Genomic DNA, 23,476 nt, shown 5'->3' with positions numbered 1-23,476 from the left:
GTCCTATATAAAGTGCTGCTACACAAAGAAACTTTAGAATTAGTTACTCAAAACAGAGGATATAAACTAGCTAAAAAGGTTTAAAACTTAAAAAAAAATTAATCACCGCTAATTTATCAAATCATCAATGTTTGGTTTCAGCGGGGATCTTTTTGTAGCTGGGCTAGGATGGTCGTACATCAGCTTGATGACGTTGGTCATCTTCTGAGTACATGCATTGTTGTTCGGTGCGAACTTATCAACAATTCACAAACAAACCATAATATACAGAGAGTTTTTATAGAAATTTCATCAAAGTTTCATCTATAACTGGAATGCGCCACAATCAATGAAATAGGAAACACACTCAGGCATTGAAACCTAAATCCATTGAACAAGAATTAATAACCAGGAATTGAACTTTCAGCAATTCCACAATCAATGAAATAGGAAACACATTCAGGTAATGAAACCTAAATCCACTAAACAAGAATCAATAACCAGGAATTGAACTTTCAGCAATTCCATAATTAGGAAACAGAAAACACTTTCAAGCAGTCAAACTTACACCCACTAAACAAGAATCAATAACCAGGAGTTGAACTTTCAGCAATAACAATAATCAGGAAATATATAAAACTCAAAGGTTATCTCGTACCGCCATAAGGACAAATGGTCAACCGTATGATGGGAGGTGGTGGAGGGGCATCAGCTGCCTCACTTCCATGAGAAGACTTCAGAACTGCAGATTTCGTTGCTGGAGGCAGCGTCGGCATTGCAGCGGGATGCTGAGCGGTAGGAGGCAGTGTCGTCACCGTAGACAGAGGCACGTAGTTAGGGTTAGGGACCATGATAAACGGCTGGCTTGTTAAACCTGCAACCTGTGATGTCACCGAAGTGGTCAGAGTAGAGGGAGAGTATCCAGAAGTCCCAGCGGTATAGGAAGAAACCCTCCCTCTACCCCGACCATGGCTACGACCACGATCAGCAGCCCGATCCGGCAGACCTCTACCCGTCATCATATCTGAAAATAGCATACCAATTAACAGAAATTCAGAATAACAAATCAATGTTATTTAATACTAAGTTCAACATTAATTCAATTTTATTCAAACAAATTTCATCAAATTCAACACAAATTCAGAATATTCAACACAAAATTAGCAGGATTATCCATCAATTTCCAATACTTTCAGCAATATAACACAAACTAATAATCCTAAAACTAACTTATCTTAACCACCCAAAATCAATATACTTGGCAAAAGTTCTGTGTGTATAAATTACGAAAATATTAGCAAACAACTAACAAACAGCTGCGAAACACAAACTACTAAAATCCTATTACATGGCTAGCCAAAGGCATAAGCACATGCTTATCAAAGCATTAATATCCTCATCACAGAAACTATACACCCATCCTAAATTTTCAATTCAACGATAAATTTAATATACTTGGCAAAAGAACTAAAGATTTACAGCAACAAAAGATTTAGCTAACTGATTTTTTAAGCAACACAGCAACAAATTTAACTAAATTTCAGTAATTGTTCAACAAAATAAATAGTTTTTTAACATCAATTCGCAAAAATTCAGCATATTCAACACAAAATCAGCAGTATTACCCATCAATTCAGTCAATTTTCAACACTTTCAGCAATATAACACAAACTAATCATCCTAAAACTAACCTATCTTAACCACCTAAAATCCACTAAAAGCAAAAAATTAACTCTAACTAAATTAACTAACTAAAATTAGAATAATGAAACAACCTAAACAAAACATAATTTGAAGAAGAAAGAAAAAGAGTTTAAAGAAACCTGAAATGCAGAAATAGGAGAGAACTGAGAATATGTGAAGATGCAGCGGCATTATGACATTGCCGCTAGAGGAAGCGGAAGGGTGGTCGCCGAATGCTCGGGAAGTCGCCAAAGGCTGGAGGGCAGCAGCAACGCGATGGTGGTGGGGGCGACGGTGATTTAACGGTGCAAGGAGAAAGGAGAAGAGCAGAAGAAGGAGAAGAAGGGAGGTGTCGAAGATGTAAGACCCCAGATTTTTGAAAATTAAATAATAAATTATTTACGATTTATTTTATTTATTGAAGATATTATTTTCAGAGATTTTTGTATTAATTGAGTATTTTCTTATTATTGATTTAAAACTTTAGTGATTGAGAAAATAATGAGAATTTTATATGCTTTAAATTTGAATAATTAGATTTTGAACTTTATTTTATAATTTAAAGAAAATTAATTTGATTATCTCTAATGATTGAATTAGATTATTTATTAGAAAATAAATTATAAGTTGATAATTAAATATTATTTTTATAGATATTATTATTGGATTAAAATTAGTTTTTTTTATTACTCTATTACCCCTACTTTTAGTAAAATTACCAAAATTACCCTTACCCGTTTTCAATTTAAAAATCCTCTATTGAGAACCAGCGAGAACGATGTTCTCACCCTTACAAATTTTCCTTTTCAAGACGGACGAAGAGTTTAAGAAATTCCTTCTGCGCATCTGATTGTATTATATATTATTGTGTGTGTGTGTGTGTATATATATATATATATATTATAGTTTTCGCTCGCCTTTATTATTATATTTTTGTAAGAGGGATAGGAGTTGTAATGATATGTATGCTTATGCTATTTATAAGTTACTTGTATACGAAGTCTGATATGTTTATATATACATATATGAGGATTGTGATTGATTTTGGTTATATATGCATGTTTGATTAAAATAAAAGCTATTTCCGATTTTTCAAAGAAAACAGCGATACAGTTTCGAGTCAAAGGCTCTTATTCTATTATTTAGTACATAGAAGTTGTCGTAACATCCTCACTATCAGAGTGGCACAGCTGAAAATGTGACATTCTGGTAGTAAGGGTGTTACAGTCGGCGATGTGTTGACGGCGACAGAGAGAAAGCTGTGACGGTGGTGGTCTCGGTGGTGGCGGCGGCAGAGGGTGGTGAGTGAGAGAGTGGGTGAATCTGAAATGAGGGAGAATATGGTTTGTGATTTCAATTTATGCCCTGTTACTGTTGGAAAAATCCGACGGGTAATTATCCGAGTTCGACCTTAAATATGAAGCTTGTATGACCATCAAATTGCAATATCCTTCTTAGCTGAATACTTGAGCAAACAACAAGGAAGCCCAAAAACTTGGCATTTATATGTGGATGGATCATCAAATAAGTTGGTAGTGGAGTAGGAATCATTTTTAAAAATGAGGAAGGAACTCGGGTGGAGATTTCGTTAAAATTTGAGTTTTCGGCCTCCAACAACCAAGCTAAATATAAAGCCAGGCTTGCTGGCTAAAGGCTAGTCAAAGAAGTCGGAGTAGCAAAAGTCACTGTGTTTAACAACTCCCAAGTAATAACCTCTCAGATAAATGGGGATTACCAAGCTGAAGATCCTAACATGAAGAGGTACTTGGAGAAAACACTAGAACACTTCGGACAATTCCAGAAAACAGAGGTCAGACATATAACTCAGGAACTCAATCGTCAATTTGATGCCCTCTCCAAACTGGCTAGCACTAACCCAGGGGATAACAATAAAGCTTGACCCAGAAAACTCTCCATACACCATCAGTTGCCAAGGAAGTCGATAAGTCGGACGCACTGATAATCTCCAATCTTAACTTGGGTTAGATGACTCCTATTATTGAATACCTCAAATTCGATATCATCCCTAAAGAAGAAAAGGAAGCAAGGAGACTCGTAAGGAAAGCACAGAGCTATACTGTAGTTCACAACGTTCTCTACAGAAGAGGAGTATACAGACCTTTACTAAAATGCGTTTCGTCCTCCAAGGCTAAAGAGGTCCTAGAAAAAGTCCATTGTGGCTTCTGTGGAAATCATCTAGGGGAAGGTCACTAGCTAAAAATATATTGCGAGCTGGCTTTTATTGGCTGACTTTATAGAAGGATGCGGCCAACTTTGTCAAGAAGTGCCCGTTCTGTTAGCTATATGCCAACTTTCATGTGGCCCCACTTGAAGAGCTCATCAGTGTCACCTCGCCATAGCCTTTTGCAAAATGGGATTTGGACCTTCTCAAACTATTTCCTTAGGCACCCGGACAGGTGAAATACCTCATAGTCGGGATTGATTATTTCACTAAGTGGATTGAGGCAGAGCCTTTGGCAACTATTACGGCCCAAAGAAGTTGGCGATTCCTCTATAAGAACATTGTCGCCCGATTTGGAGTTCTATATTCCATAACTACGGATAGTGGTACTCATTTCACCGAATCGACCTTCAGAAACTTGGTGGCAAGCCTTAAGATCAAATACCAATTCACATCAGTAGAGCACCTTCAGACTCATGGACAAGCAGAAGCTGCGAACAAAGTCATATTGGTGGGGCTTAAAAAAAGACTACAAGATGCAAAATGAGTATAGGCTGAGGAGCACTCCCAATTTCTATGAGCATATTGGACAACTCTCCATCCCACAACAGGAGAATCTCCGTTCCGACTTACTTATAGCATAGAAGCAATGATTCCTATTGAAGTAAATGGATAAAGCCTAAGGGTAAGGTTCTACAATGAAATAGAAAACATTCAAGCTCAAAAAGAAGAGCTTGACCTCCTCCCAAAAATCCAAGAACAAGCTCGGATAAGAGATTAAGCGTTAAAACAAAAGATGTCGACAAGGTATAACAAGAAAGTTATCAGAAGAAGTTTTGCCATAAACGACCTCATCTTGATCAGGAATGACATTGGAGTACAGAAGTCGGGTGAAGTTAGCTGCAAATTGGAAAAGACCTTACAAGATCATTGAAGTCGTGGAAAAAGGTTACTACAAAGTGTCCAACCTAGTAGGAAACGAGCTCCCTAGGTCATGGTATGCATACAACATGAAAAGATACTATAGCTAGAAAGCGCACCTTGTTCTTTGGTGTACTCTTTTTTTCCGACTTTGTAGGTTTTTTTCTGAGAAGGGTTTTCTCGAAGGGAGTTTTAGCGAGGCATCATAACAAGGGCTAGGAGTTAAAGATAGAAAAACTCTTAGTAGCAAAATAGCATCATTTTTCATTAATGATAAATTGTCATTTCTCTCATTTTCTACAATTAATTGTTCTACTAAACGCATCGATTTAAGCTTGATAAAGCGCAAAAATCGTTGCCTGACCTAGATGGTCGACAAGACAAAGCGACAAGGTCCAAATCGGTGTAAAAAAATACGTAAGTAGATCGTGGTCCAACCTCATTAAGCTATTTGTACAAAAATGAGTTAGCAAAAGAAGCAAGCCTAAAACGAATCGTAAAAGTAACTTGATAAAACAAGACCGATCTATTAAGGTCAGATTCAAGCCTCAATATTAGGAAGGCAAAATCCTATCCGAACTTATAACAGTTTGAGCAAAATGTTATGAAAAAGAGGGTAATCCAAACAAGATGTATGACTTCATAAAACATCTCGAGCAAAGTTGTAAAAGAAAGTCTCAAATACCTTATATTACCAACACTCTTAAAAAGAGGGTAGCATCCCCAAATGATAAAAAGTGTGTTAAGTGATATTTGAAAAAAAAAACAAAAGCACAACATAAAGGCTACGACAACACTTATAAGCAAAAGCTAAGGAACATAAAAGTTACGACAACACTTATAAGCAAAAGCTAAGGCATTTCAAAAGGCCCCTAAAGGGGTAAAAATTCCACAAATATGAGTATTCAGAAAGCAAGTATCCAAATTGAATTATTACAAAAATAAAATATTCAAAGACCCACAGACCAGGCCATCAAATACAAAAGAGATTTTTGAAATAAAGCTAAGAGAAAGGAGGATCCTGCTCATCAGTAACCATGATGGTTGCTCCATCAGCTCGAGATAGAGAGGTCGGGAGAGTCTCATCTTAGGTAGGAGAAAAAGGAGATTCTTTATTGATTCAAGTTGGGAAACTCTAGAAAGCTTCTTCAACTCAGGCACTAGTAGTCTTCGGATCTCCAGAAGGGGTGGCATTTTCTTTAGAAAAGATAATCCTCCCATCAACCACAAACTTGTCAGGATCAATGGGAGAAAGGTCCACGTTGAGAGCAAGTACCCAAAATTGGGCCTTCAAATTCTCGGTCATTTCGTCCATACCCTGAGCCATCGATTCTTCCAGGCCCTCGTACTCTTCCTTCAACCTGGCAACCTCCTCTTTTAGGTTTAATTTCTTTCCAAAGATGTGAGTATAACTCTCTTCAACCTTCTTCTTCAAACCCTCCACCATGACACAAGATGCTTCAGACTATTTCACCCTCTCTCGAAGCTTCAAGACGTCTGCCGAGAGAACTCCTTTTTCATCTTCCAGCTCCTTTTTGGCCTCCCGCAAAGACGCCACCTCGGCTCGAAGATTGGTCGACTCCCATTGGGTAGCGCCAATAGGAGTCTCTTCGAGTTGTTTGAGCAAATTTGAGCACACCTCAGCTATCCGAATACTTCCTCGGGCCAGAACCTGCAGATGGTTTTTTATGGAGACATCATCCATGCTTATGAAACTATGAGAAAGAATTTGCTCTTCACAAAAAGCCACAGCGTTGAATCCCTGGTCGTATACACTACTAGATTTGAACAAAAGGGCTTTGCATTTCTTGGAACTTGACTCAGTAAAAGGAGGCACAAGAGGGGTGGGTCGAGGAGTGGACTCAGTAAAAGGAGGAGGAGGGGGAGGGGGAGGATCAGGAATTACTTTACCCGACTGGGAAGAGCTCGTGTCCGATTTTGAAGGAGAAGAAGTGTCACCCGACTTGGCAGTTTCCTTCAGCTGGATAGCCCGGGCAACAACATTTTTTTAGCCTGTCGAACTCTCTGCAACGCGTCCGAGTCGCTGAGTAAATAATACTAATATAAACATAGAAAAAAGCATAGTATTGGTGGATTCATGAGGATAAAAAGGAGAAGGCTTTTTAGTATCAAAATGAGTAGTATCAAGTCAGAAGAATACTTCAATTCAGTGCTAAAGAATTTCCTGTAGTAGTGCTAGTTGATGAGAGTTACTTCGGAAACAAAGAAGAATCAAGTCAAATTTCATTCTGTATATGTCAGATCATGAATTAGTAACTGCATCCAATCTCCAAAAAATTCTAATTGTTTCGAATTTTCTCTTTTTTTTGGAATGGAAAATGAGGCTACTACGAAATATTTACTCATGGATGGGGCAAGCTTTTTCTTTTTTTCTTTTTTGTAGTCTAAGAGAGGTTGAGGCACAATAGCTATTAAACGATTACTCTAGTCTTCGCTATAAAGGATAAAATAAGTAAAGAAACTCAAGATATATAATCCAGATATAAATAGCAAAAATATTCAACAAAGGAAAGCTAACTACCTAGTTCGGTACGAACATAGCTTGGCTTTTCTATAAAAAAAAATTTGGTGTCAAGATTAAGTGCTCGACCGCAATACTCATGAAAAAATGCCATTACACACTCCTCCACTTCATCTAAATTCTCAAGATTATATTTGATAATGTTGAAAACCTCCTACCAGTATAAGAGTAAACACGGGTTCATTTCTCTCATTCAAGAAAAAGGTCGAGCACCTTCCAAAGATCAGACCTTAAAGACATGATTCTTAAAATCATGAAATGAATAGTCAAAAATAGAGAATACTTTCTTCCCCTAGATAGCCTGAAAAAAATTCAATACTATTTTTTAGAACTAAATGGTTTAGCAAGTTGGAAAAGATAAAAGAAAATCTTGGAAGACAATGGAAGATCGAGCTCCCGACTAACTAGCTGATAAACTTTCATGAAACCTAGGAGTTAGGGTGAAACTAAGAAGGGGCAACTTTACAAATACAAAGAATTTCTAAGTCCAAATCAAAAAAGGAAAGACTCACCTCTAATCTAATAAAAAGACATTCATACATAAAAATGAAATGGCGCTCCAACTTATCAAGTCGGGAAAAGCGAATCCTATCTTCAAGGTCATAGGCACTATCCCATACTTCTCCTCATTCTCCCTCCTCCTACAAATCCTATTCTGCCTAGGAAACATCTCTATATACTTGTTATCAACTACAGGGACAGCAAAGAGAATAATAACATCTACCCAATCTAAGTTAGACGAAACTTTAGTAGACATGCTGAGAATTATTGAGCGAGACATAAACTATACCTACAAAATAAAAGAAAGTTGTTACCACAAAAACTGACGACTTACAAATCGGGAACAACAACTCGTCACACAAAAATGGTCGGATCATCTTTAAGAATGGGACCTTCAACCTGCTTTATTATAATACAAAATGGCACCATTACTCAGAATGAAAATGGCACCATTTAGAGACAAGACAAAACTTTAGAAATTCAACAAATAAAGTCATAAATTTAGCAAATTCAAACTCCACCAGATTCTAAAAATTCTTACAAACAGTAATGAAGGTTTACGATAACCAAGAGAATAAGCAAGAATGAGAAAGGATAAGAACTTCTACGTACAAAAACCCACATTTTTAGGAAAATAAGAAACAACAACATGAAGCTTTACCAAAGAACATCAACCAATAACAGTAAAAAACAGATAAAGAAGAACAAAAGAAAAACCAACCTTAAAGAAGAACAGAAAGAAGGAACGCGCACAACAGCAAAACAAATGGACGATCCCAAAAGCGTTTCTCAACAGATAACCTAATTTTTTAATTCAAAAACATATAAATTTTAAATTGTTACTTTTTAATTAAAAAAATTTAAATCGTTAATTTTTTCAAATCGAATATTTCAATAACCATACGAGTACAATAATACGAGTATGCAATATTATAGTTAAATCGTTACAATAAGATATATATTCTAGTACTATGCCTAAAAATTGTTTATCATCATATCTCGGGTATATAGCACTCGATTTGTCATTTTTTAATTTTATGTATTATATTTCGGATATTGTTTACCCGAGATGTGCTTTTAACTATTTTTAGGCACCGTAGACGGGATATGAGGTGTTGTGCATATAAGTAAATACACTATAGATTACACATTTTTGTAAATATTATATTTAAATAATCTAAATAAAAAAAATCTCCTTTTGATTTGGTGAGATTTTTAAAAAAAATTAAAGAAAATAAAAATAATTTTATATAAAAAAATTTTATTTTCAATTATATTTAAATATAATAATATAAATATATTTATTTATTATGTAAAAAATATTTTTTTAATAAAAAGATTTTTTTAAAAAATAATTTCTATTTTTTAATATTTTTATTTTTATTATTAAAAATTTATTAAATAAATTAAAATAATAAAAAAATCTTTTTATTAAAAAAATATATTTTCTCAATTTAATGGGAGTGAGATACAAGCTGATACCTTTGGAATAACTTGAACGAAGAAGGCCCACAGTGTCCAAAAACAGAATACAATACAGAATAAAGAAAGAAGAAACATTCATCAAGTCACTAAATAGTCTCACGTCATCAAAAGGAGAGAGAGAGAGAGAGAGATAACGCCCATTTTCGAAGTTGTCTTCTATAGCTTATGACTCACCCGCTCACTCGCTCTCAACTCGCCCGAGTCACCACACTCACTCACTTCCTTCGCCCCAAACTAAAACCCCACAATCTCCCCATAACAACAACAGTTTCTCTTTCTAGAACCTTCTCCTTCGCACAATTCTCCACCGCTGCTACCCGCCCTATCCACACCTTCCTCCGGCCAGCGATGGACGACGCGCAAACGCCGCCGTCCGCCGCACCGGTGGGCGACGACTTCGTCCACATCGAGGATCTGAAGATGGAGAGTCTCTCTGACAGCATGGTTCGCATCGATGAGGCTTCCGGCGCTGGTGCTTCTGCCGCCGTTGGAGATTTGTCGGTTCCTGAGGCTCCGGCGGAAAGTTCCGATCGACGTCATCCGGAGCTCCCGGAGGAACTTTCCAGGAACGTGATGGTGCTGTCGTGCGAGTCCTCTGCCGAAGGCGGTGTGTGTGACGTCTACCTCGTCGGCACCGCGCATGTCTCCGAGGTAACCTCTCTTTTGAACTGGAACGGGTTTTGCGTTTCGCTGCATTGAACATTGTCACTGTCTTTGATCGGGAACGTTATATTAGGGTTCTGTTATGTACAATTTAATTTAATTGGAATTCACTTGTTGATATTTTTCTGATTCTTAACGAAGTGGTCCTTTCTTCTTTTCATTATCATTATATCACTAATTTTACGTGTTTTTTTTCAGCTTGCTTAGCAAGCCTTTGATTATAAGCTGTTACGAATAAGAATGAGCTAACTTTTTATAATAGAAGAAATTTGCTACTAAGAAGGAAACAATAATACAAAGAGAACGAACCAGAAAGAAGACATCTATTTTGCAACTGAAAGAAGGTCATGTGTTTTGCATCAAGTAGAAGTGAAATACTTGTTCGAATTTCTACCATTAAAGATGTGATGCGAGAGTTATGCAATGCCCCAACCAAATACACCAAAGAATGGCATAAACTACATACTGCCACAAAGTTTTGCTTTCTTTTTCCTAATCCAGGAAAGCTAGAAACAATATTCTAGGACACACCAAACGCTAACCGGATAAACCATTGCATGAAAATTCAGCCATAGAGCAAAGCAAAAATAAAGTTAAAATAAATAAATAAATAAGACGTGTAACGGTGTAAGTGATTCTAGACTAAGTTGAACTAATTATAGGTGTAATTCAGATGGGGAATAGACAGGTTATAGCTTAATATTCAAGCTTAAATATACATTGTTGGTTGCAGGAATCAAGCAGAGAAGTTCAGGCAATTGTCAGTCTTCTGCAGCCAGAGGTGTTTCCCTTGAACTCGGTTTAAAAGTTTGTTGATACTTGATAGATGGGGTCATTCATCTGTTTAGCTGTCTGCTGTTTTGCCTTATAGTTTTAACGTGGATACCATGTGTCTGGGCTTTCTTTGGCTGCAGGTTGTCTTCTTAGAATTGTGCTCAAGTCGTGTGGCAGTGCTTACCCTGCAAAATCTTAAGGTTTCTGCTTTATACCCTTCCTAGATGATTTTTGTATCACTTTCTTTGTGCAGACATTTTACTTCTGCCCCTTTGTATTTAAGAGCATAGACTTTACAGTTATGGGAAATGATATTACTCTTAGTGGACATCAGAATGCTAACTTCTTGGAGTGAAGAGTTTGAAAGATTTCATATCAGATTGCTTAATATTTTTGTGTCTTACTAGTGTTAGACTGATGGTTGAACATCATTATTTTTGGGAGAATAAAATATTGGCCTTTTACCTTAATGATTTAAGTTTGGCTAACCCATGAGTAGTTTATTTTTACTTTCACGCAAAGGTGAGATCTATCATATTTTCTTTCAGCAATAGCCAATATGATGATAATTGAAAGTAAATTGTTGATCAGTGGCCTAGATATTATGTTATTATTAAACTATAGTGCCAACTAGTTTCCTTGATTCTATAATACTACTGATGTTTTATTCTATCATTTTTTTCAATAGTTTGGTTCTTATTTGGTTGTTCTGTCATTATGTTAGTTTCTATTGAGTTATTTATTTGTTTATTTTATGTTTATTTATTTCCTGGATCTCCCTCTATCAGGTACCCACGATGGCAGAGATGGTTGCATTGATAAAGAAAAAACATAATATGTTTGAAGTACTTTATGGCTGGTTCCTTGCCAAGGCATGTTTACTGTTTTTGACAATCATATTTATCTTCCCTTTGAGAATTGCTACACTGATCTTTGAGTCGTTCTTACTCAAGATTGTTGTATTTCTCATATTCCCTATTTTTTCTTCCCTGAACATTTCTACAGATTGCTAGCAAGCTCGAAGTCTTTCCTGGCTCTGAGTTTCGTGTAGCATATGAAGAAGCAATGAAGTATGGTGGCAGGGTGATCCTAGGCGACCGCCCAGTACAGGTTGGTTAAGCCTTTTGTTTTAATCTGTGCCGACTGTTGGGAGGAACTCTAGTCATCTTGTAATTTCAAGTATAACTCTGCTAGAAAGATTGAAATAAATTATGTTGCATAAGTATAGTTTTCCATTCCTTTTCATATCCTGGTGTTCTTTCGGTTGAGGATAAATTCATGCAGTATAGCTGCCAGAAATGCTAGCTGTAATATATAATGGTGTGGTGCGGAATGCTATATCTTCTTTCAATTGGAATTTCCTGTATTTTTCCCCCCCTGGCATATGTGTATACTTCATACCAAAAATGGTTTGTAGAGGATTAGGTTTGCATATGTTTGAGTATATTTAAGGGTATGGAAATGTATGGTTTATGCACTGTCTTATAGCAGTAAAGCAGAGAGGCTGTTACAGTGACTTAAGCTTTTGTGACTACCATGTCGCAAGATAGCATTCTTACTGTTGCATGAAGATGTAACATCTAAAATTCCATCCCACATTATTATTTTCAGCACTTGCTATTTCATTTAGTACTCATGTATTGTGTTCTCTGATTGAAACAGATTACAGTAAGGAGAACATGGAGTAAGATGCCACTTTGGCATAAGACAAAGTTTTTGTACTCTCTACTTTTCCAAGCAGTTTTTTTACCCAGCTCAGATGATCTCAATAAAATGGTAGATTGCATAATCCTGATTGACTAGCCATTATAAGTGTTAATTTATCATGTGAATGTTAAATTGTTGTCCATATCCTAACCTTTCCTTGCTTTCTTCAGTTGAAGCAAATGAATGATAGTGATGTGCTAACTTTAGTTATTCAAGAAATGAGTAAGCAATTTCCAACTTTGATGGAGACTCTTGTGCATGAACGAGATCAGTAAGCTCTTTTTAACTTGTTACTATTGAAATTTCCTTTATTAAGTCTGTTGCTTGTTGCCTTTTCCTTTGCACTTTAAAGAATGATTCCTTCCATCAGCATTTGTCTCCACAGTTTTGTAATCCACAGCGGAGGGGGTTCTAGGAGGATATACAGGATATGGTTCTGATATTGACACTTTCCAAAACTGAATTGAAATACCAAGGAGGATTAAACTTCATACAAGTGTACCTATTTTGTTTCAAAGTGTAGGATGTGGAAGACCTTTAAATGGGTTGTCGTAGATAGAATGTAGTTATTTATTATGTTTTAAATTTTTAAATCATCTAACCAGATACACCTTTTGGCTAGCGCGCTATAGCATTATGGGTGTTCAATGAAATAGTTTCCTTATACATGGAATGAACAGTACGTCATAGCGCCCTAGAAAGCACAAACATGCTTACTTAGTGGTGTGATCACTCCTCTATCTAGGTACACTTCGTACTGCCCTAGAAGGCACAAACACTTCAACCTAATAAAAAAAAAAGCACAACCCTATAACCTACTTCACACCAACTACCTCTATCTTTTGGAAACTGTACCTTTTGTCAACTGAAGAGATAACAATTATGGAGACAGATCAAGTTAATCTAAGGATACTTTAGAAAGTAGTGAATATTCAGAATTTGTCATTCGATGAATATTTGAAGATATTGTGTCTTAAGTCTTAACCCAACCTCAAAAAAATAAAAAATAAAAATCCTTGGCCAGCCACCCAAATTTTGGTTATTTGTGTGTCCTTCAAGTTTAAAAATTTTGGTGTCTCCTAGTCTGTTGTAGGCTTGTAGCTATGTCAATGCCTATGTTTCACAGTTATAGGTTACTTAATGCGTAAATTTTCCTTCTTTTTTCTTGTGTACAAACAGCATCCTCTGCCTTCTAGCGGTGTTGCAGATCATTTTTTCACTCTTTAACTCATCTTTTGTATGCCCCTTATGTTTCTTCAGAACTAGAATGCCCCTGTAACCCTCCTTCCTACATTCTCTTCGCACCATGTATTGATAAAAATCATGAAATCCATACCATGCATTTACTTTTGTAGATATTTTTATGGGCACAGCTTTACTTCACACGGGAGCATTGAGGTTGACTAACTACACTGGTTCTATCAATTGGCCATTTAGCCTCTTTGTCTAGAATGTCTATAAATTTTTTTCCCCCGATACATATAATTATGCATTAATATTTTGTCTATGATATTAACTACATATGACAATATATGTGACTATATAGATACATGTCCTCGACATTATTAAAAGTGGCTAGCGAGAATAGGTCAGTGGTTGCTGTTGTTGGGAAGGGGCATCTCCAAGGAATAAAGAAGCACTGGAAGCAACCTGTAATGGTTAGTGAAACATTTCTTTTCCTATGTTGTGTAATTTTATATATGCTATAATTTGTGCCCTTCAAAGGTGATATCTTTGTATCATTCTTGATATATTAGATTTTCTGACCATAAGTTTGCTTTTTTACTATTGTTTTTCAGATGAGGGATCTGATGACAGTTCCATCCCCAAAACCAGCTATGTCTGCAATCAAAATCCTCACATCTGTGGGTGTTGCCGTGGCTGGGGTGGCCATCATATCGGGCATATATCTTTCATCCAAGAAATGACTCACTTGACAGATACAGAGATACTATCTTCTACAAACTACAGGATATTAAGTATTAACTGAATCATGGGCTTAAACAAATGTTGCTATCCGCAGAAAAGTTGGGGCAAAGTCATTTAATTTTTTTTCTTTTTTTACACATAATGAATCGCAATTTTACCTAAATCGCACATTTTATTTAATTTTTTTATAACTAAAGTAACTAGTTTGCGCTTATAAATGGCAAGATGCTGAGATTGAACATGTATGCTTTCAACAGTGAACACATGCTAAACACCGAATTCCGTCATCCGAAACCCCATGATTGCAAGTTGCTACTCACTGCAATCTTGTGTTCCTCACGCTGTCACGGGAAAGGATTCCTTAATAATTTATCCCTTCTTGGTTAATTTTCACTTCAAACGTTCTCTTTTCTCCCCCTTAACTCTGCCCACATCCAAACACCACCATTTCAGAAGGCAAAAATTTTAAAAGAGGATTACACAAAATATTAAATCCATCTAACTCCACTCCTTTTCAGTTGCCGCCAACATTTGAAGGTGGTTTCAAAATTTTTTCATATGAAGTACGGATACTTTGATGAGTTGTCGTGTTAGCATGTTAGACACATTTCGAATACGACACACGCGTCTTCCATGTCTACACATGTCCTGTCCAAAAAAAATAAAGTTTTCGGACACGGCCCAAAAGTGAAATTCATTGATTTTTACAAAAGTGAAACATGAAGAATGTAAAATACATAGTAATACCGGTTTTTTTATTCATGTACGCATAAGAAAATCATTATTTCCCAAAATGCGCATGGATGAAAAGTGTGATTAAAATGCGCATGGCCATTTTGCGTTTACCACCCACGAAATGGAATTACTCTCCATTTCAAGCCTACGAAATGGGTGCAATGGCCACTGTGTGCATCTGACCCTCCATTCCAAGTGTGGCAGCCACGAAATGGAGGAAGTCATGCTCACCAAACGCGAATTGGACGACCTCAACGCTGACGCACACGAAGTGGCCAAATCCATGGGGAAGACATGAAGGCATATGACATTACTATCAAGTTGAGCATGATCTTGCGAAGTTGCAGTTGCCAAACAACTGTGAGGCTCGTGGTATTTTTGGATTTCCCAAAATCTCGAAGCCCTCGTCTTCGCAACTCTTACCATCCAATGACATTGGTCACCGAAAAGTTTGCATCGACATACATACCGAGTTTGATCTGAATCTACCACTTTGTATTCTGCACTTCTATGAATGTTATAGTTCTTAACAGCAAGCATCGTTGTTTCTCTGTTCAGGAACTTCAAGCCAATTTTCAGCTCCATCTCACCGGTCAAAGCATAGTTGCTTGGTATGTCTTTCGCTATAGTCAAGTTCATTGGACCAAGACTCAGTGCAAGATAGTGGCCGGGAATGCTGTTGGATCCACTGCCTACCCCCATCATAATTACCGGTTCGGCCCGAGTTAGTATAACCCTTTCGCCATGAAGTGGTTGGGTTTCAAGAACAACTTCTGCTTCCTCACCGCTATCATCCTCAATCTCATCTTCATCAGACGAGTCTGCCAACCCCTCAACAATACCTTCTGGGGATGCAACATGGGTGGTGAGGGAGGGATGTCCGTGAGGATTTTCTACATTCTGTTCCGGCGTCACGAAGGCGTTAAAAGAGGGACTCCGAGCCCTACCAAACTCCAAAAAGGGAATGGCTTCAGCTGCACCGAAATTTCACATTTCCTCCACATTATTTGAACTAGATGAGCTACCACCGACATCTTGCGGCTTCATACGAAGTTCCATGGAATAGATGCTTGCAATGCTACGATGATATGAAAATATCATCGAAACATGCTGGTCCGATTTAATCTACATTTTCTGATAAACAAACGAATTGGCTACCGCAACTGGCATCCTGTAAACCAGGTTACTGATCTCTTTTTTTCCAATTAATCCAGTATTCATCAGAATCAGATTTTTTAGTTGTTGCAAGGATGATTGTGGAGGAATCATTATCCAAAGTGGGTCATTACACATAAATGTTACATCCTCAACTATATGAGAAATTTCTCCATTCGGATATAAGATCACATACATGTGTTCAGAACCCATTTCCACAACAAAAGTGGATGAATCCAAGATTTATGAAAATGGGATTCACAGAGACGAAGAAGAAGTAGAAGAAGGATGAATTGGAGTTGTGGCATCACTTCCACTGGAGAAGGGTTTATATAGCCTCACTTTGGTTCCAATTCGTGTGTGGTACAACAGAATCTGGTGCCCATTTTGCGTGTGTCCCACCTGAGTTTTCCACTTCGTGTGCAGCATCCGCAACTTGGAAGGTGTCCTGACACGAATTATTTTGCGTCTGCCCTGCCTCTATTTCGCGTTTGCCCTGGCTGATATGGTTGTTCCATTTCGTGGCTGGTGAAGTGATATGTGATGTCTATTTCGTGTGAACCAGGCTTGAAATGGAGAGTAATTCCATTTCGTGGGTGGTAACCTTGAAATGGCAATGCGCATTTTGATCAAACTTTTCATCCATGCGCATTTTGGGAAATAATGATTTTCTCATGCATATATGAATAAAAAAGCCTAGTAATACCCCTAACTTTTTCCCTTCCATCCTCTTTGCCTCCACACCCTCAACCTCTCCTCGTCATTGCCGGTCTGTCGCCACCTTCGGTCTCGCTGCCGTACGGGTGATCGTCATCCTTGTCACACCCTTTCGGCCTCTCCACACCCACTCTCTCAATCTCAGCATCTGCTCCTCGCTGCCGTGGATGTTCGTCGTTGCTCCCTGCTCACCTGTGCTCGCTGCCGTGGGTGTTCGTTGTGGCTCCTTGCTCACCCGTGCTCGCCGCCGTGGGAGTTTATCGTCTCTCCGGTTGTCGCCTGCCTCCTCCATTTCAAGTAAGAGAGAATTTTTCTTTTTCCATAATTCAAATTTTGGTTTTGTAATTTTATGTTGCTCTGTACTTCTGAGCTTCTCTTTGATTCTGTTTTTGTTCTGTGATTCTCTTGTCTCCATATTGATTTATCATTTATGCATCAATTGTTGAGTTAAATCTCTGCTATTGTGTGATCATCAATTCCAATACTTCACATTTTGTTGTTGTTTTGTACAAAAGAAATTAAATTGTGCAAAAGTAACTTTTGTTCTTAATTATTGTAAGATTATGAGAGATGAGTTTAGAGAGTGTTCAAAATGATTCTAAAGAAAGTGTAGATAAGTCCTTATGAAAATTTGCAATAAAGAAAGAAAAGATTGAAAGTGGTAAAAATTTTGAGTTTCAATGTAAATTTTACAAGGTCTTGTTTAGTGGTTCTTACACTAGAGTAAGAGTATATTTATTGAAGATTTTAAGAAAAGAAATTAGATTTTGTGTAAAAGTTACATCAACAAAGTTTGAACATTTTAAGAAACTTGATAGTGAAAGTACATTGTTGCATGAAAATAAAAAGCCTAAGTCAATTTCTCTTTCACCCTTATCTAATGCAAGTAAATTTGAATAAAGAAAAAGAAGAACTACTAGACCTTTAGTGAATGATTTTAATGTGAATAAAGAAAAAGAATACTCTAAATTTACATATTGCTAGAAAATTTTTTTCATTTGAATTACCTTTTCATTTAACAAAATCTTTCTCTTGTTAAAGTTTTTTTTATGCTGCCAATAATTATATTGATGGTTATATTCCTCTTGGATACAATAAATTGATGACAACTTTACTTGAGAAAGAAAAGCAACATGCGAAAAGAATGTTAGAGGTTACCAAAAATTCATGGAGTGGAAGGGAGTAAACATTGTAAGTGATGAATGGAGTAATTCCCAAAGGAGGCCTCTTCTTAAAAGTTGTAGATTGTTCATATGAGATCAAGGACAGGATTATGTTGCAAAGAAAATAAAAGATGTGATAAGAGAAGTCGGTCTCTAAAATGTAGTGCAGATTGTGGCTGACAATATGCCAGTTTGTAAAGCAGTTGATTTATTGATTGAAGCTGAATTTCCATATATTTATTGAATTCCTTGTGTTGTTTATACTCTCAGTCTTGCTTTAAAGGACATTTGTGCGGCTAAGAATATAGAGAAGAATAATTTTGTTTATGAAAAATGCTCATTGATTACTCAAATTGCTGAAGATGTTTCTTTTATATATAAAAAAAAACTTTATTGTTAATCATCATATGAGATTATCTATTTTCAATGAATTTAATTTATTGAAGTTGCTTAATGTTGCAATACTCAATTTGCCTCTACCATTGTGATGCTCAAAAGATTTAGGTTGTTAAAGCAAGAACTCAAAGAGATGGTTATAAGTGAGAAACGGTCTTTATACAAGGAAGATAATATTAGCAAAGTTGAGTTTGTTACAAAAAAAATTGAGTGAAAATTAGTGGCAAAAATTTGATTATATTCTTACTTTCACAAATCATATTTATGATGTTTTAAGAAGTAAAAACATGGATGCACCTACTCTTCATTTAGTTTGAGATATGAAATTCAATGATCAAGAAGGTAAAAAGTGCTATATATCTATATGAAAGAAAGGATAAACAAGAGTCATCATCCTTTTATAACGTTATGCACTCAATATTAATTTAAAGATAGACAAAAAATAGTACACTCTTTCATTGTTTAGCACATTTATTATATCCAACGTAGCCTAACTCTTTACAATTATAATTTATAACTTTTATTTATAAGTAAAGATAATTGAATTATTATTAATTTTTTAATCACTAATTATATAAGTATTATAGCCATTAATGATTGAGAGAAGACTCCATACGATTTTTTTTCTCATCTTCTCATCAAGATATTGAGATCACCAATGAAAGTGTTAAATGCTTGCAGAGGTATTTTTTTAATGAAGAGAGGAGAAAAATAAACATTGAATTTGCAAATTTTTTTTATAATAGAAGTGTCTTTACTGATTATGACTCATTGAATAATAGGGGCATAGTCAATGCAAAGTCCTGATGGCTAATTTATGATGGTAAAGTAAAACATTTTCAACTAATTGCTCTTAGGCTATTAGACAACCATCTTCATCTTCTTGTTATGAAAAGAATTAGAGCACTTGTTCCTTTATCCATTTCCTAATAAAAAACAAGTTGAAGCCTAAATATGTAAAAAGTTTAGTATTTATTTACATAAACTATGATGAAATTTCTCTTGATGAATCGGAGTAAAAAGAATAACTTTTTTTAATAATGAAGATATTAACCATATATGATGAAAAAATAGTATGAAATTTAGATAATTTTTTTTTATATGTAATGTACAAAATTCTTACTAATTTGATTAAAATATAAGAATTTAAGATTTTAACAAAAAATGCATGTCCTATGATTTAATATTAATCATAGAACTATATACACTCCATTTCTCTGCTTCGTAGAACTAACTATATACACTCCATTTCTCTTCATGAGACATTCGACCACCTGTTACATAGACTGATTCCACAAACTCCCTCAATTCCTTTACACTCTTCCCTTCACATTTGATCCTATGGTCATTACTTCCTGCACCCATCACTATTAAAATCTGCAACGTTTGCTTTAGTCCTTCCTTCATATTCTCTCGGTCAGAATCATCCAACTCATACCTTCTCCATTCAATCTTAATTTTCCCAAAACTATCGTCCCTAATAATTGTGATGAAATGAGCAGCCCTTGAATATTTGAACATCCTTTCTTTGAAATCAATTCCATTCCCAAGGAAACAATGAAGAATAAAACTCAACTCCTAGTCCCCCATTGCAAGAGTTTCCAACTATGGCTTTCAACTTTTGATGAGTCCTTTGATTGAACCATGTGAACTGATGTAATTATCCCTCCATAAATCTTATCGTTGAGATTTAGGAAAACATTAATTCTGTCGCCACGATGATATATACATCACTATCCCAACTCCAAACGGAGATGTGGAATGATGCAACACCACAAGAGACTTTGAATTTAGATTATTTTGAGTTTAATGTTTTTCGCTTTTTTATGTTTTTTAATATTTTTTGGGTTTTTCTAAATAGTATTTATGAATCCGTGTTATTTGAGTTATTATGATTTGAGTCCCAATCACTAATAGATTATTAGTGTCCATGGCTACATGCTGGTATGTCTCATACTAGTTCAGATAAACTAATAATGTGCGTGCAAAACCCAGTAGAACAGGAATCTTGTTTGAGCCTCGTCTCGTTTCAGCCTCTCAGGTCAGCTAAAATTAATATAATTCTTGAAACAGGAATGTATGTGGCGTTTCCAGGATAAAATGGTACGGATTAAGAAAACCACCAATCAGGATAACCACAACATAAATATGGCGTCCGAGCCATTATACCAAGAGGAACATAAAATCCCTTGGAATTGGTAATGGACGCAATCTAACTCTTAAGTAGTAAATAACCAAATATCACATTATAAACATCACAGAGAATTCCATGAACAAATAAACATTCACATTCATACAAATTCCCAAAATCACTTGAATGTTGTTATTCTATGCAAATTTCATCAATAACTATAGTGCTCAGAAGAAGGAGAAGTCGTTTTTAAAAATTAAGCTCACGGCGAAACCTGACGGTAACGTCCACTGCTCAAAAAACACATCCAGTGTTTTCATCTCGTCACTGCACTTAATCAAGTGTGAAATTAATTGACACCACTTCGGAAATTAATAATAATAATAATAATAATATCAATTGAAAATAAACATTTGTAAGTGAAAAATTTCATATTAAAACAAATCAAAGGCTTCAGTGTGTGTAACAATCAGATCATTGATATGAAATCTCACTGAAATCCGCTAAGATAATTATATTTTCATCATAAGCCCAGATTTTTCTCAAACCAGTTCATCAAAAACGGAATTTGTAGAAAATTTGAAACGGTAGTATTTGGAAAATAGAGCAGAGACTAAACCCTAAAATTTTGAAATAATTTGAAGTGTGCTCAGACAGCCAAGGGTTAATAATCAAATTCCGGGGTGAAGAATCCCAGATCAGAAACTCTAGTCCAAAAAATTGCTTCGTCACAGCACGGAACCAAAATTACCACAACTTTAATTGGGAGAGGTGGAAAAAATGACGAAAAACAACATAAAACAGAGAAGAAAACAGAACGCCCAACACGTAAAGCTGCAACCTTTGTGAGAATTCAAGATCCGAAACGGTGAAGCGTGGTGAAGAAACCCTAAAGAGACATTTGGATCGCTGCGAAAGCAGGGAGATGGAAAGAAAGTGCAATTGGGTTGGATTATATAGGGAAGGAAGGGGAGTGAGGAGATACAAATTAGGGTTTATGAGCATTTGAGTTTGTGGCGGCTATCTTGTGGGTTCACAAAAAATTTTGCCCTTTTTGTCGCGTGGGCTGGATTTAAACTTCCTGCTACTCGTCCAATCTATTTTTTTCTTTTTCTTTTTTTCTTACAAAATTTTCAAAATTAAAAACCCTAATAATAATTTGTGTCAAAAAAGTGAAAAACCCTAATAATAATAATAATAATAATAATAAATTTTGACTATAAGATCTAAAATAAATGGTAATTTATTAAAACTTTTAAATTTACCACAAGTTAAATTTTTTCTATTTATTAAGTCTTACTTTTCTACTAAGGCCTATAGACAATTTAATTAAGTTATTTTTAAAAAAATAGTTTAAATAATAAATGCATATATTAAAAGTAACTTATAAATAAGTTATTTTGTATTTGATTTTTTAGTTCTAAAAGTACTTATTTTAAAAGAAAATAATAAAAAAATTTATTATGAGAAAAGTAATTTTTTTTAACTTCTCCATAAGTACTAAAATAACTTTTTAGAAAGTTACAATTTTATTTTGAAAATTGTACCAAACATTAGGGGTGCACATGGGCCGGGTGAAGTCAGATTTGTTGTGACCCAGACCCGACCCGAAATATACACCGGGTCTATTTATTAGACCCAAACCTGGCCCTAGACCTAATGAAACCAATACACTTTCGGGCCACAATTATACCGGGTAAAAATCGGGCTGTTAATATTACATTACATTGATACCTTCTTATAAGCTAGCATGTAAAAATATCCAAATTTCCAAGACTCCAACCATTATTTAACATAGTAAAATTCACTTAGAAAAATATAACAAGAACCAACCCTTCAAAATTAAAGCATAACCACAATCAATACTAATATTGTCTAATAATACCAAATATTTAAATCAATACAAATAATACAATATTATGCATTAGTCTAAAGTCCTATGCATTCTAAACATAAAACATTAACTTATAGTCTTATAATGACTAATAACACAAAATATTAAGGTTTACAATACTTAAATTCCACATAAGAATAGTCATGATCCATCACTAATAACACAAAATATTAATTGTGTATGATGACCGGGCCACTAGGCCGACTTCGGGTGACTCGAGCTATGGCCTGGACTCGACTCGAAATAATGACCGGGTCTATTTTTAAGACTCTTATCCGGCCCTATACCCGATGAAATCACACCAAATTAACCCCTAAAGTGTTCGGGACTGGGCCGGACCTTCGGACTGAGCCGGGTCATGTGCACCCCTACCAAACATTAATACTATACACTTTTATAAGTTAAAAATTAAAAAAAGTAACTTATAAACCTATCCAAACGGACCCTAAATAATTCTGAATTAGAATAATTTACTCATTCACGAGCTATACTAAATAATTGCTATTTAAGATAATTTATACTTGTAAGAAATAAATCACTACATCTCAGAATAATTTACGTAAGGAAAAGTATAGGGTACTAATATATTATCTGCCAACTCTTATTTATAATTGTGTTTTATGGAAGTATGTTCGTGGATGTGTCTAATAATTAATATATTTTAAATACATATATAAAGAGACACATCCAGAAAATATATTTATAAAGACACTTCTATTAAACACAGCTATAAAAAAGACATTTTTATTAGACACATCCACGAACACACTTCCATGAAACACAATTATAAATAAGAGTTGGTAGAAGTTGACAGATATGTTGTTGGTAACGTAGCGGAACCGTTTACATAAAGTAAAACATGACAGAGATATAATATAAAACCATTCAGAACAAACGCATAATATTAGAGAGAAATTAA

General features: G+C 35.5%; 1 protein-coding gene and 4 non-coding genes across 5 annotated transcripts; 1 reads left to right on the top strand and 4 right to left on the bottom strand.

Annotated features, from left to right (window-relative positions):
* The first annotated feature begins 9,288 nt into the window (after window positions 1–9,288).
* On the top strand, window positions 9,289–14,529 carry LOC107629952 (TraB family protein). The gene is made up of 9 exons (XM_016332920.3): window positions 9,289–9,944; window positions 10,690–10,737; window positions 10,871–10,930; window positions 11,519–11,602; window positions 11,736–11,840; window positions 12,393–12,506; window positions 12,608–12,708; window positions 13,984–14,095; window positions 14,237–14,529. Exons 1-9 carry the CDS (start codon window positions 9,459–9,461, stop codon window positions 14,363–14,365), a joined length of 1,239 nt encoding a protein of 412 aa, XP_016188406.1. The 5' UTR covers window positions 9,289–9,458; the 3' UTR covers window positions 14,366–14,529.
* Window positions 14,530–20,605: 6,076 nt separating this feature from the next.
* Window positions 20,606–20,732, bottom strand: LOC148569955 (small nucleolar RNA snoR80). The gene has a single exon (XR_015908945.1). It is a non-coding gene; the product is annotated as a small nucleolar RNA snoR80 (small nucleolar RNA).
* Window positions 20,733–20,885: 153 nt separating this feature from the next.
* On the bottom strand, window positions 20,886–20,997 carry LOC148569954 (small nucleolar RNA Z152/R70/R12). The gene has a single exon (XR_015908954.1). It is a non-coding gene; the product is annotated as a small nucleolar RNA Z152/R70/R12 (small nucleolar RNA).
* Window positions 20,998–21,111: 114 nt separating this feature from the next.
* Window positions 21,112–21,196, bottom strand: LOC148569953 (small nucleolar RNA R11/Z151). Its single transcript, XR_015908961.1, has one exon. It is a non-coding gene; the product is annotated as a small nucleolar RNA R11/Z151 (small nucleolar RNA).
* Window positions 21,197–21,304: 108 nt separating this feature from the next.
* Window positions 21,305–21,404, bottom strand: LOC148569952 (small nucleolar RNA Z157/R69/R10). Its single transcript, XR_015908949.1, has one exon. It is a non-coding gene; the product is annotated as a small nucleolar RNA Z157/R69/R10 (small nucleolar RNA).
* Window positions 21,405–23,476: the final 2,072 nt, after the last annotated feature.

This window comes from Arachis ipaensis, chromosome B3 (assembly GCF_059453495.1).
Source record: "Arachis ipaensis isolate K30076 ecotype BB chromosome B3, ASM5945349v1, whole genome shotgun sequence".
Lineage (NCBI taxonomy): Eukaryota > Viridiplantae > Streptophyta > Magnoliopsida > Fabales > Fabaceae > Arachis > Arachis ipaensis.
Note: the sequence above shows the minus strand (reverse complement) of the source record. Positions and strands in the feature narration are given on the sequence as shown.